The sequence below is a fragment of the Moschus berezovskii genome, chromosome 21 (assembly GCF_049115385.1).
Source record: "Moschus berezovskii isolate FMDL1 chromosome 21, NW_MosBer_1.0, whole genome shotgun sequence".
NCBI lineage: Eukaryota > Metazoa > Chordata > Mammalia > Artiodactyla > Moschidae > Moschus > Moschus berezovskii.
Window position 1 is genome coordinate 48,220,278 of NC_142480.1, and position 13,923 is coordinate 48,234,200.

The following is a 13,923-nucleotide window of genomic DNA, read 5'->3' on the forward strand; positions in this document are numbered from 1 at the left end:
TTCAGGCTCTGCCAAAGCCCCAGATCTCTTCTGGGATCTGAGGCCTGTTAGTTGTGGGACCTTCAGCAAATTATTTAAACCTTGTGCGCCTCAGTTTTCTTATCTGTAAAATGGGATTAATAATGTCAGCCTGAAAGGATTACACGGATTAAATAATGTACATAAGAAGGAGATAATATAAAGTGATTGACCGGGTGCCTGGTAGGCAGTTGGAGTTGAAAAAAAAAAAGTTTAAAAAAATTAAAAGGGGATGGGCTAGTTGTTCTGCTCATCCACCTGTCTATATAAATGCAAATAAAGTCGTGAGTCTTCTAACTGTAGGCCACAAGGAAGTTTGCCCAGACACGGTGAAGCCCGACCTCAAGGGGGGTACTCCAGGTGCGTCATCCCAGGGCACTTAACCCGGTCGTGCCCAAACTCGTGGCTTAGGAGTGGGGAAGTGGCGGGGGGTGGGGGAGAAGCCCAATTCCCCCAGAATCCAGCCGAGACTGGGCTTAGAGTGACGCCTCGAGTCCTTCCCAACCCCTGCCCGGGGTGTCGAGTTCAGGTCTCCTCGGCCGCCGGCCCGGGGAGCTTGCGGGGCTAAGAGCCGAGCCCGGGGGGCGGGGGCGCTGGCAGTGGGGCCTGGGGGACCCGCCGAGCAGCTGCGAGGGCTCTGGGATCGCCGGCCCCACTTCCTACCTCTGCCCCGAGATGGAGCCGGAGGCGGCAGGCGCCCCGGAAGGCCTCGGGGCCCCGGCGCTCCCGCTCGGAACGCGGGCCCGCGTCCGGGCCCGGGCGGCATGGGCGGCACGGCGGGCCGGGCCGGCGGGGCGGCGGCCGACGGCGGCCGGGAGCGCGGAGGTGGCGCCGCGAGGGGGAGGGGCGCGGCGGCGGAGGAGGAGGAGCCCGGGCCGCCGCAGCCGCTGACAGCGGCCCGAGTAAACAAGCCGCGCCGCCGCGGCCCGGCCGCTGCCCCCGCCCGCGCCGGAGCCGGAGCCGGAGCCCAGGCCGAGCCCTGCCCTGGTCGCCGGCCCGGCCGAGGCCGCGTCGCCGCGCCTCCCCGCCTCTGCGCGGTGACGCTGCTGCGGGGCGCGGGGACCGCGCCAAGCCCAGGCCCCCCGGAGCCGGGCTCTCCGCTCGGCCGAGGGGCGCCTGAGCCGCCCCGGCGCTCGCCTGGAAAAGTTTCCCCGCCCGGGCTCCCTAGGGTAAGCAGCGAGGGCGCGGGGCCCCGGGGGAGGCAGCGCGCCGGGAGCCGGGCCCGAGGAGCCTGGGCCGCTCTGCCGGAGGAGCGGGCTCCGTGGCCCGAGCGCCCAGGCCGGGGGAGGGTCGGGGTCGCTGGCGCGGAGGCAGCCCGGGCCCCGATGCCCGCCCGGCTTTCGGAACTGGCCCGCGGGCCGGCGCGGAGGGTGGAGCCGCGGGGAGCAGGAAGGGCATCCCGCAGCCCACCTGAGCGCGCCGGGCCCCCGCGGTTGCCGGTGCTCTTCCGCTTGGGGCCGGGGCGAGCCCTCTGACCCCAGGAAGCGCCGCGGGGGCCCCCGCCGGGGGCGGGATGGGGCGAGGATTCCAGCGGCGCCGGGTGCTCCCGCCTCCCCGCCGTCCTTGGGGGCAGCCGCCGCCGGCTCGCCCACTCCGTGGCTGGGGAGGGCCTGCGCTCCCGCCGCGGGAGGGGCGGAGCGGCCGCTCGCGGCGGAGGGGATTATTCACTGCCTGGGCCTCGTCCCCGCCAGCACACCTGGGCGGCGAGAAACTCAGGTGCGGGGTCTGCGGGCGCGGGCAGGTTGGCCCCGGCGAAGGCCTGGCCGAGGCCCCTGCCGCCCCCGTGGGGTGGCCTGCTTGCCAGACAGGTCTTAACAGCAGTCGGTTGTCAGGTCAGTGCCTCCTTCCCGCCGTCCGCTCACCCCTTACCCTCGGGATGCAGACCCTCTTCCACAGAAGGGTGTCGAAATTCTTTCTGCCTTGGGAAATGGGAGGGAAACCCAGGTGATGTGGCCTAGTGAGGGCTGGGCAGCCGCTGGCCAGGTGTGGAGACAGCGGAGGAGAGGAGCCAAGCTTGACTCCTGCTCTGGAGCCGCCCAAGTTTTACGATGTCCTATATTGGGCTTCCACATAAGATTTGATTTTTTTTTTTTTTAAAGAGGATTCTGTGGCTTTCAGAAAAAGTTTCAAAACCTCTGGTCTAGCAGTTTTTCAGTTCAGTTCAGTCGCTCAGTCGGGTCCGACTCTTTGCGACCCCATGAATCACAGCACGCCAGGCCTCCCTGTCCATCACCAACTCCCGGAGTTCACTCAAACTCATGTCCATCCAGTCGGTGATGCCATCCAGCCATCTCATTCTCTGTCGTCCCCGTCTCCTCCCATCCCCAATCCCTCCCAGCATCAGACTCTTTTCCAGTGAGTCAACTCGTCGCATGAGGTGGCCAAAGTATTGGAGTTTCAGCTTTAGCATCAGTCCTTCCAATGAACACCTAGGAAAACTGAGGCCCAGACAGAGAGAGGAAGTGACCTAAGATCACACAGCAAATGAGTAGTTGAGCAAAGGCTGGGATTCAGAATTTCAGCGGAGCCATCAGTGCCTGCTACAGGAGCTGGTTTGGTGTCTGTGCTGGAAAGAAGGAACCAGTTTTCCCAGGCAGCCCTGACCACGCCAGACCCCCCTGATGGCTGGGAAACAGCAGCCGGACCTGGGTGAGGTTCAGTTCAGATGCCTTGAAGAGACTGGCTGCGTTGGGAAGGTTCCTGGGGCAGGAGAAGAGAACACAGCCAGGAAGAGCACCCACAGGTCTCTCTGTGGTCAAGCCTGAGTGGAGCCCCATAGAGGGCTTCACAGGAGGCTGGAAATATGGCAAGCCTACCGGTTTGAGCCGAACAGGGACTCAGAGGGTGAGTCAGAGTCTAGGATGGGGGTGGGGAGAAGAAGCCCATTCATTTATTGTTCTCAGCGCCTGTTCTTTGAGGTGGGGGCCATCCTCCCTGCTTCCAGGATGCTGGGGCAGGGCTGTTTGGGGTTTCAAGCTCTGTGGAAGCCATATCCACAGCTCAGCATGTCTGGGGATGCTGAGCAGACGGAGGCCAGTCCTTTCTTGGAGGATTGTTTGGTTGTGCCTGAAGCCCACTTCCTTTTCGGGTCCTACAAGGTAATTAAATAATCATCTTTATTACCAAGCAGCTGCGGCTCCACCCACAATATGCCAGAACTTGGGCTAGACCCAGATGAACCCGGTCTGGATGTGTGTATGGGGGGGGGGGGGTGGGTCCAATATGGCTCATAGCACTGTGGTCAGGAGGTGGCCTTGCTGATGTCTGAACCCAAGAGGCAGCTCTTGTGTCAGGAAGGGGAGTTGAGAACTTGCTTCTATAAGGCCCTGCCCCTAGGGCTCTATATCCTCTGTTAAGTGAGGGGCACAGGCCCCCTTCAACAACCCCCCCCAACCCTCACCCTCCCGAAGGGCTGCCCAGCCTTTGCTCAGACCAGCTCTCTGGAACTTGGTCGCCCAAGGCATCATGGGGCAGTGGCTTCCCAGCCCGTTTGGGAACCCTATGGACTCTGCCCATCGGGGGTGAGGAGGAGCTGCCTTGTGGATGCCTCCTGCCATCAGCTGTCAGGTTATTTTGGTGTAAACTGAAAATACTCCAGGAATTATGAGTTGAAGTTCTCCAGCCTCTGCAGGGTGGGAGTGCAGGAGGAGCGGGCAGGGGGCTGGGGGTGCTGAGGGCAGCCCTGGGCAAAGTGAGTCTTCCCAGTGGTGAGCCTTCTGGTCCACCTCCCCAGGGCCTAGATGGGCTGCGGAACTTCACTTTGCCGTCCAGCAGAGTGACGTCCTGTGGGGCCGGGCCCCAGGAAGGGTGGGGCATCTGGGGCCGTGTGGGCAGTCTCAACAAGCTTGGCATTGAGGCGGGACACCTCCAGGACCTTCCCCAGCTTCTCCCCACCCCAGGGGCTAGGCTTCTGGCTAGCCAGGGGCCCTATGTGGGGACAGTTATGTGGCCCCAGGCGGAGAGGTCCCGCTCTCTGTTTGCCGAAGGAGGAAAAACAACACGCGGACTATTGATTCAGCCTCACCTTAGCGCTCCTGGCTCAGCAGCCAGTGTTTGCCCTGGCTGCCTGGGCTCGGATGACGCAAGGCTGGTGGGCGTGGAGCCACCAAAGGGGGCTGCTGGAGGCCTCCAGGCCAGGGCTGGGTGGCCCTGTCGTCTCCCAGGAAACTGTAAAAAGAGAACCTGGGCCCCCTGACTTTGCTGATGGCGTGGGCCACAGAGGGAGGGTGAAGCCACTGTGATCCCCCTTTCCCTTGCTCAGCCCCCGGAGCCCACACCCCATCTTAGGCGGCCCCCTTCTTTCTTGCCAGAGGCTATGGGTCTTTGCAGGTAACTCCTCACGGCTGGGTCTGAACCAGGAAGCCCTAGTGAGCTGTGTAGATGCCACCCATTAAAAAACTTTAAAAGTCAACATTTTATCCTTTTACAAAATATACCTGAGTCATTTGGAAAATATACAGCGACACGAAGAAAAAAATAACCGTTACTCGTAATTATCACCGTCTTGAGAAAACCATTGTCAGCATGTGTCCTTCCAGATTATTTCCCGTGGTTTTATATAAATATACGTGGATGTGTATAAATAGTTTCTTTCAAAACAAAAACAGGATTGTGGGTACCTGCTGCTTTATACCCCACCTTTTGGACTTAGATTCTGGGAAGCATTTATTCAGTTGTTGCTTCTGGTTTGGAGTGACTCAAGCCTTGATCCTTTTCTTCCCACTTCTGTATTCCTGCGTGTGGAAGGGGTCCATCGCTCCATCTATCCAGCTGACCTTGGGGGGCCAGGATTTCACCCCTCACCCCCCAGAGGCCCTTTCAGGCCTGGAGTGAGCTGAGGGGTGGGAAGGGAGCTTTAGTGCGTACCCAGGGAGGGACTAACTCTCCGCCTTTCCCTCCCTTGTTCCCCTCAGAGCCGGCAGCCTGCCTCCTCCCTGCACAGCCCTGCCCGTCTCGGCCCCATGCCCCCACCAGTCAGCCCCGGGCCACAGGCAGTGAGCAGGTACGCCGGAGCCCAGGCCCTGTGACCAGGCCAAGGAGACGGGGGCTCCGGGGTCCCGGCCACCTGTCCCCCCCATGGAGCTGAGGCCTTGGTTATTCTGGGTGGTAGCAGCAGCGGGAGCCTTGGTCCTACTGGTGGCCGATGCCCGCGGAGAGAAGGTCTTCACCAACACCTGGGCCGTGCACATTCCTGGAGGCCCAGCCATCGCTGACCGCGTGGCACGCAAGCATGGCTTCCTCAACCTGGGCCAGGTAGGTGTTGCTCTTCCCTGTCGGCGCAGGACATCACCTGAGGGTGGGGCCCGTGGGGGCAGGTGTTACAGTACCTGGCGCGGAAACTCAGGGGCTTGTCTTCTCCGGGCCACCTGGGTGGCCAGCAGGGAGAGCCGAGGCTCGTCCTGCCCTTGGGCTTCTAGCTTAGGTTGCTCAGTAGACTGGTGCGTCCCATTAGGTGGGAGTGGGTGAGGCCCCCTTTGCCCCCTGCACCTTCTTGCTGGGTCCCGGGCAGGGAGCGGATGCCCACCACCCAGCCTGGCATCCTGAGCCTCCCCTTGCAACTGGTTGTCCACCCCCGCCCCCTCGCCTCCCCGGGGAATGACAGATGGAAAGCCCAGCTCAGTCTCCCTGCTTTGTTACAGATCTTCGGTGACTATTACCACTTCTGGCATCGAGCGGTGACAAAGCGGTCCCTGTCTCCTCACCGCCTGCGGCACAGCCGGCTGCAGCGGGAACCTCAAGTGAGTGTGGCCCTGGCCCCTCTCGCTGCCAGCCTTCCCCTTCCATTCTCTGGAGGCCCTCTCTCCTTCCCTTCTCCTCCTCCCATACAATCTTCCCCTCACTGCCTCACAGGTTAAGTGGCTGGAGCAGCAGGTGGCAAAGCGACGGGCCAAACGGGACATATACCAGGAGCCCACGGACCCCAAGTTTCCCCAGCAGTGGTACCTGGTACGTGACCTCCCCGGCTGTCTCCATCCATCCATCTATCCCCTCAAGGGTCCCATGAGCAGGCACGGCTGACTCTGAGGCCTCCTGTCAGTCTTCCTCTGTCTACTTCCTCTGTCTTTTTCTTGCCCATCCTGCTAAGCCTTGGGGAGTGCCCTCGCCAAGGCTTGATAAATCAATTCTTGATAATCCCATGGAGTCCAGTGGTGGCATCTCAGGAGCAGGGGTGGGTGGAGAAGGGGCTTGTGGAGCAGCAAAGGGACCTCACCCAGCAACCAACCTTGTCTCCTAAGCACTGGGTAATGGGGCTGGGTGTCTCTGCAGTCTGGCGTTACCCAGCGGGACCTGAATGTGAAGGAGGCCTGGGCCCAGGGCTACACGGGGCGCGGCATCGTGGTCTCCATCCTGGACGACGGCATCGAGAAGAACCACCCAGACTTGGCAGGCAATTATGTGAGGAGGCGGGGAGGGGAGTCCAGGGATGGTCCTGCTCTGCCGGAGTGTCCAGGCTGACCCTATGATGGCCACCTCCCTTCCAGGATCCGGGGGCCAGCTTCGATGTCAATGATCAAGACCCTGACCCCCAACCCCGGTACACGCAGATGAATGACAACAGGTAAGAACTGGTCCCTGGCCTCTGTCTCCCTTCTCATTTCCACCAAGGAAGCAGACGAGCCCCATCCAAGAGGCTGAAGTCTTTTCCACAGTCCTGGTCTAGCTGGGGCATTGAGGGAGGGTCTGGTCAGAGTGGAGAGTGTCCGTGTGTGTGTGTGAGGGGGAGAGGTGTCTGTGCATAGACGTGGGACAGCAGGCTAAGGTGGAGGGGCGTGTGGCTCCTCCTTCTCCTCAGGCTGCCCCCACCATGCTCTGTCCATTGCTAACGCTGTGCTCTTGACCCCGGCAGGCATGGCACACGGTGTGCAGGAGAGGTGGCTGCTGTGGCCAACAATGGTGTCTGTGGCGTAGGCGTGGCCTACAATGCCCGCATTGGAGGTGGGTGTGGACCTTGGCCACCCTGTCTTCAGCACCACCCTTTCTGGTGGGATTCTTCTGTATTCACTTCCCATCCAACCAGCGTCCCTCACTTTCCTGCTATGCATCCTTCTGACCACATGGCTCTTCTATAGAGGATTCTTAGCAACTCAGAGGGGCTTCCCAGGTGGCTCAGCGGGTAAAGAATCTGCCTGCCAATGCAGAAGATGTAGGAGACTCAGGTTCGATCCCTGGGTGGGGAAGACCACTCCCTCCCCCTGCCCCGCCACAGAGGAGGGCATGGCAAGCCACTCCAGTATTCTCGCCTGGAGAAGCCCATGGACAGAGGAGCCTGGGAGGGCCACAGGGCCACAAAGAGTCACAGCTCAAAGAGCTGAATGCATCACCTTCTGCTGCTGGCCCTGTGCTGCAGGGCGGGAGGAGTGTTTATTTGTAACATTTATTTGACTGCATCAGGTCTTAGCTGTGGCACACTGGATGTTTCATTGTAGCACACAGTCTCTAGTTGTGGTGCGCTGGCCCAGTAGTTGTGGCGTGCGGGCTTAGTTGTGCTGTGACTTGTGGGATCTTTGTTCGCCGACCAGGGATTGAACCCCTGCATTGCAAGGCGAGTTCTGAACCACTGGACCACCAGGGAAGTCCCGGGGGGATCATTTCTTAGCGGGAGTTGCCCTAAAACCTCATCTTCCACTCTGAAAGGCCTTGAGCTCCGTGCTCCTTTGAGACCCCAGAGACTTGTCCTAGTCCAAAATGTGTGGTTGAGAGCTGGGAGATCTTCCCTTTCCCCTGGGTCTTGTCTTCAAAAGACAGAGGCCACCCAAGAAGCCAGGGGCTCAGGGTTTCCTAGCACCAGCCTCTGCCCTCCCCTCCGGGTGCAGGACTGGGTGTGCTCCTGGGGGTGCCCCGACAGCTGGACCCACGCAGCCTCTCTCTCCCTGCCCCCCTCTGTGGCCAGGGGTGCGCATGCTGGACGGTGAAGTGACAGACGCTGTGGAGGCACGCTCGCTGGGCCTGAACCCCAACCACATCCACATCTACAGTGCCAGCTGGGGCCCCGAGGATGACGGCAAGACCGTGGATGGGCCAGCCCACCTGGCTGAGGAGGCCTTCTTCCGGGGGGTCAGCCAGGTGAGGTGGGCGTCCTGTCCCAGCCCTGGAAACCAGGCCCAGCCTCAGGGGGCAAAGTAGGCACTGTCTTTGCCATGCTTTCGTCTTTGTGTTTTCCTGTTTCTATTTATTTATTCTTGTGTTTAATTTATACAAAGCACGTTTATTAAAACGTTAAGGACAGAAAGGACAGGAAGAGAAAAGTAAATGCTAATTGCCCATAACTCCCACTCCAGTATTCTTGCCTGGAGAATCCCCATGGACAGAGGAGACGGTCCATGGAGTCACACACAACTGAGTGACTAAGGATAGCATGTAGCATCACTCCCTGGAATCACCACTCTGAAGATTTTGGTAGTGGACTGAGTCTCTTTTTGTGTAAAAAGAGATGAGAGAGATCTACCAGGGGTCTCCTTGGGGGAAGGGGTGGGATAGAGAGTCGCTGGAGAAGGATGCTTCAGCCTTCCTAGTCTCAAGCAGCATCTTCCCACCAGGTCCCCCTCCCCTAAGTCCTGTTCTCATGTGAGCCCAACCCGCTCTGTCCACAGGGCCGCGGGGGTCTGGGCTCCATCTTTGTTTGGGCCTCGGGGAATGGGGGCCGGGAACATGACAGCTGCAATTGCGACGGCTACACCAACAGCATCTACACGCTATCCATCAGCAGCGCCACACAGTTCGGCAACGTGCCCTGGTACAGTGAGGCCTGCTCGTCCACGCTGGCCACCACCTACAGCAGTGGCAACCAGAACGAGAAGCAGATTGTGAGTCTCTTCCCAGGAGGGGGCTGGGGAAATGGGGCTGCTCGCTTTCTGGCTCTGCCCGGGGCTGCCTTTCTGACCCTATCTGCCTTCTACCCACATGTGGCTGGGCAGTGGTGGCGAAGGCATCATGGGATGGGAGCCACTGGGTCATGGAGCCACTGGTGAAGCCCCTGATAAGACTCTCCCTAAAAACATGCATCGCTCTCTTTTTTTGTTTGTTTTAACAATCTATTTGGGCTTTCCTGGTGGCTCAGACAGTGAAGAATCTGCCTGCAATGCAGGAGACATGAATTTGATCCCTGGGTGGAGAAGATCCCCTGGATAAGGGAATGGCAACACACTCCAGCATTCTGGCCTGGAGAATGCCATGGACAGAGGAGCCTGGCAGGCCTCAGTCCATAGGGTTGCAGAGAGTTGGACACAACCGAGGGACTTATACTCTGATTTATGTATGTATTTTTGGCTGTGCTAGGTCTCTGTTGCTGTTCTGGCTTTTCTCTAGTTGTGACAAGCGGGGACTACTTTCTAGTTGCAATGGGAGGGCTTCTCATTTTGGTGGCTTCTTTTGTGGCGCATAGGCTTTAGGGTGCTTGGGCTTCAGTAGTTTTGGCATGTGGGCTCAGTACTTGGGGCGTACAGGCTTGGTTGCTCCACGGCATGTGGGATCTTCTCGACCCAGAGACTGAACCCATGTCTCCTGCATTGGCAGGCGGATTCTGTACACCACTGAGCCACTAGGGAAGCCCTGCATTGCTCTCAGTGCGCCAACCTTTAGTTCAGCCCTGCTATTCATTGGGAAACTGAGGCCCAGAAAGAACCAGGCATTGTCCTGTTGGCAGTGAGTTTGCAAGGCAGCAAATGGGATCGAGGCATCGTGGCCCTGGCTCCCCACGCCATTTATGGTGCTCAGGGCCTGTGGCCAGAGGGAGGGCAGCCAGGCGGCCCCTCTGGTGTCCTCCCCACGTCACCTGCTTGGCGTCATCCTCCTCCTGTAGGTGACCACTGACCTGCGGCAGAAGTGTACAGAGTCTCACACGGGCACCTCTGCGTCTGCCCCCCTGGCAGCAGGCATCATCGCTCTCACCCTGGAGGCCAAGTAAGTGGTAGGGACCGAGGGGCAAGCCTGTCCCCACCAGCGCCCCCTGCAGGGCAGCCCTCAGACTCCAGCTGGAGTCTCTCAAGAGACTAAGCCTTTCGGTCCCTCTTTTGCAGTAAGAACCTCACCTGGCGCGACATGCAGCACTTGGTAGTCCAGACCTCAAAGCCAGCCCACCTTAACGCCAACGACTGGGCCACCAACGGTGTGGGCCGCAAAGGTGAGGGCACCGTGCTCCCTGGGCTGGACTGAGGGTCCTGAGGGGCCGCTCTGTGCCCCCCTAGCTGACCCCGTCCCTCTTGCCCAACAGTGAGCCATTCGTACGGCTACGGGCTGTTGGACGCTGGGGCCATGGTGGCTTTGGCCCAGAACTGGACGACGGTGGCCCCTCAGCGGAAATGCATCATCGACATCCTCACTGAGCCCAAGTGAGGGCTGGACCCTGGCTGGGAGGAGGGGCAGGGTGGACCCAAGGGTTGCTGGGGTGCCTGCTGGCCCCCCTCTGACAGCCCATCACGTGCTTGTTGCAGGGACATCGGGAAGCGGCTGGAGGTGCGGAAGACCGTGACCGCCTGCCTGGGGGAGCCCAGCCACATCACGCGGCTGGAGCACGCTCAGGCACGGCTCACCCTGTCCTACAACCGCCGCGGTGACCTTGCCATCCACCTGGTCAGCCCCATGGGCACCCGCTCCACCCTGCTGGCCGCCAGGTACTTGCCCTCTCTCCTGCCCAGCCTGTCCTGTCCCTTGGGTCCACGCGCATTCATTCATGGACTCACACGGCCCCATGAATACGCCTCCATGGGGTAAACGCTGACGTTTTTGGGAGGGATGGTTTTGTCCTATGGGATTGTCCTATATTGCAGGAATCCCTGAGTCTACCCGTGACATGCCACATCTGTGTGCCTTCCCATGTGTAGTCTGTGTGTAGTTTTCCCTTGCATGTTTTCCAAATGTTCCAGCTGCGAACATTTGGCCTCCTGGGAAACAACCAGCAGGCATTTCCAGCCCAGCGGGGTTGGTGCGGCACCAGGGGAGGGTGTGTGGTCTGTTTGCTGTGGGCTCGGCACCCCCTGGCTGGGGTCCCCAAGAAGCTTCAGGCAGGCGTGTGCACCTTCTTCCCTAGGCCACACGACTACTCTGCAGATGGGTTTAACGACTGGGCCTTCATGACGACCCATTCCTGGGACGAGGATCCCTCTGGCGAGTGGGTCTTAGAGATTGAAAACACCAGCGAAGCCAACAACTATGGTATTGGGGGATGCTTGAGGGCTGGGGGTCCAGGAGACAAACTGGCGGGGTCTGGGGGTGGTGGGTAGGCATGTTCCCAGTGTCTCCTGACTTCTGCCACGCCCCTCAATAGGGACGCTAACCAAGTTCACCCTGGTGCTGTATGGCACGGCCCCTGAGGGTCTGCCCACACCACCCGAGAGCATCGGCTGTAAGACCCTCACTTCCAGCCAGGCCTGTGTGGGTGAGTCATGTTTGCTGTAGGGGGTTGGGGACCTGAGACTTGGGGCGGATAGAGGGTGCCTGTCCTAAAGGAGGAAAGGGGGTGTGAAGGGACATCCTGGGGCCCTGGGTTGGGTTCTAGGGCTGGGAGCTCCTGGAGACAGCATTGACTGTGTCCAGGGCTGCAACTGCCCCGGCTGCCCCTGTCCTGGGGCTCAGGGCCCAGCAGCCTTGGTGGCCTGGCTGACGCCCACCTTTCCTCCCTCCCTCCCCGGCCGGGCAGTGTGCGAAGAAGGCTTCTCCCTGCACCAGAAGAACTGCGTCCAGCACTGTCCCCCAGGCTTCGCTCCCCAAGTCGTGGACACACACTACAGCACGGAGAATGACGTGGAGATCATCCGGGCCAGCGTCTGCACACCCTGCCACCCCTCGTGCGCCACGTGCCAGGGCCCCGCCCCCACAGACTGCCTCAGCTGCCCTAGCCACGCCTCCCTGGACCCGGTGGAGCGGACGTGCTCGCGCCAGAGCCAGAGCAGCCGCGAGTCGCCCGAGCAGCAGCCGCCGCCGCCGCCCCCCCGGCCGCCGCCCGCGGAGGTAGCGGCGGAGCCGCGGCTGCGGTCGGACCTGCTGCCCTCGCACCTGCCCGAGGTGGTGGCCGGCCTCAGCTGCGCCTTCATCGTGCTGGTCTTCGTTACCGTCTTCCTGGTCCTGCAGCTGCGCTCGGGCTTCAGCTTCCGAGGGGTGAAAGTGTACACCATGGACCGCGGCCTCATCTCCTACAAGGGGCTGCCCCCTGAAGCCTGGCAGGAGGAGTGCCCGTCCGACTCGGAGGAGGACGAGGGCCGGGGCGAGAGGACCGCCTTTATCAAAGACCAGAGCGCCCTTTGACGAGCGCCTACTGCCCGCCCCTTCGAGCCCATCCCTTCCTTGGGCACTTTTTAATTCACCAAAGTATTTTTTTATCTTGGGACTGGGTTTGGACCCCAGCCGGGAGGCAAGAGGGGCAGAAACGGCTTCCCACCTACCCTTGGGCCCCCTGGCGGCCTGAGGTGGGACCCCAGGGCCAGCTGGGGGTGGGGGGATGGGGAGCGAGCCTGTCCCCACCCGCAGCAGCCCTCCCGTGTGGAGAAAGGAATGAAACCTTTAGGGCAGCTTTCCAAGGTCCAGGCCCCAGCCAGAGCGCCCGGTGAAGAGGGGCGGCCCTCCCGGGATTCCTGACCGGGGCTGCGGCCCCTGCCTCTCCCGGTCCCTCTAAAGCAATAATGGGCCCCATCCAGGCAGCAGGAGACTGGCCTAGGGGGTATCGGAAGGAGGCAGCCACCTCTCTAAGGGCTTGTGCGTCCAGACCCTGTTCTGCATTTCTGGTGAGCCTCAGGCAAAAGCAGTAAGCAAAGGAAGGGACCAAGGCAGGGCAGGCACATCCGGGGCATGCACATGTGTGCCCACGTGCATTTGGCCCTTTGCCCACCTCCACTACAGTGGGCGGGCTGCCTGCCTAGCGAGGCTGGCCCGGCCCCAGGCTGGTGTGCTGACCACCCTCCCCTCTCCAGCACTCTCCCCTCCCGCCAGGGCACGAGTCCCTGTTTTCTGAGCCCGGGGCTTTCTGGGCTGTTGGCATTCACAGCCCTGGAGCCCCTGGGTGGGTGGTGGGGAGGGACGGTGGCCCAGCTGGCCTCTCCCGCCTCCCACCCAATGCTGCTTTCCCCTGTGGGGATCTCAGGGGCTGTTTGAGGATATATTTTCACTTTGTGATTATTTCACTTTAGATGCTGATTTTTTTTTTTTTTTTTTGTATTTTTAACGGGGGTAGCAGCAGCTGGACCATCCACCCTCTCACACCCACTGTCCTCCCTGTTGTTGCCCTCGGCTGCCCTGGGCCTGAGGTGTGGGGGGGTGGGCTGCAGCTGAGCCCCGGATACTGAGGAGGCAGGCCAAGTGGGCCCTAGGGAAGGAGGATCACAGTGGAAGGGGCAGGCTGTCGTCCATTTGAGATGGGGCTCGTCGTGCCAAGGGCTCATGGGTCACTGGTTCTCCAAGTGCCAGGGGTGGGCAGGCAGTGGCACCGAGCCCCCTCCAACACTGTGCCCTGGTGGAGAAAGCACTGACCTGTCCTGCCCCCCATGTCTCCCTCTTCTGACGTGCCTTTTGCACCTCTCCCACTAGGACAATCAGTCCCCTCCCATTTGGGAGCTCCCTTTTCTTTCTTTCTCTCCCCTAGCCCCTCCTGGCACCCAGCCACCTGCCCAGAGGTGCCCCCTCCTTTTCCCACACCCATCCCCCCTTCCCGTGGCCAGCCCAGCTGGTTTTGTAAGATACTGGGTTGGTGCACAGTGATTTTTTTTTTTTCTTGTAATTTAAACAGGCCCAGCATTGTTGGTTCTATTTAATGGACACGAGATAATGTTAGAGGTTTTAAAGTGATTAAACGTGCAGACTATGCAAACCAGACCTGGTCTCCAGTGTGTGATATTCTTCCCAGGACTGTGGGGCTGCATCCAGGATGGGGTGGGGGTGAGGGCTGGGGTGAGTTATGTGCCCACATGATGTCCTGCC

At 60.5% G+C, this 13,923-nt stretch overlaps 1 protein-coding gene across 1 annotated transcript; it reads left to right on the forward strand.

The window, feature by feature from the left end:
• The first annotated feature begins 289 nt into the window (after positions 1 to 289).
• FURIN (furin, paired basic amino acid cleaving enzyme) lies at positions 290 to 13,818 on the forward strand. The gene is made up of 16 exons (XM_055417864.2): positions 290 to 378; positions 4,932 to 5,271; positions 5,658 to 5,756; positions 5,869 to 5,964; positions 6,286 to 6,414; positions 6,501 to 6,577; positions 6,866 to 6,954; positions 7,910 to 8,082; positions 8,610 to 8,822; positions 9,818 to 9,918; positions 10,035 to 10,138; positions 10,229 to 10,346; positions 10,449 to 10,628; positions 11,045 to 11,169; positions 11,282 to 11,392; positions 11,654 to 13,818. Exons 2-16 carry the CDS (start codon positions 5,095 to 5,097, stop codon positions 12,256 to 12,258), a joined length of 2,397 nt encoding a protein of 798 aa, XP_055273839.2. The 5' UTR covers positions 290 to 378; positions 4,932 to 5,094; the 3' UTR covers positions 12,259 to 13,818.
• Positions 13,819 to 13,923: the final 105 nt, after the last annotated feature.

Excerpts from the sequence above, each read along its gene's own strand:
- FURIN (XM_055417864.2), top strand. The coding sequence starts at position 5,095 with ATGGAGCTGAGGCCTTGGTTATTCTGGGTGGTAGCAGCAGCGGGAGCC. Across the intron at positions 5,272-5,657 it reads GCTTCCTCAACCTGGGCCAG|ATCTTCGGTGACTATTACCA; the intron begins GTAGGTGTTGCT and ends GCTTTGTTACAG. Across the intron at positions 5,757-5,868 it reads GGCTGCAGCGGGAACCTCAA|GTTAAGTGGCTGGAGCAGCA; the intron begins GTGAGTGTGGCC and ends ACTGCCTCACAG.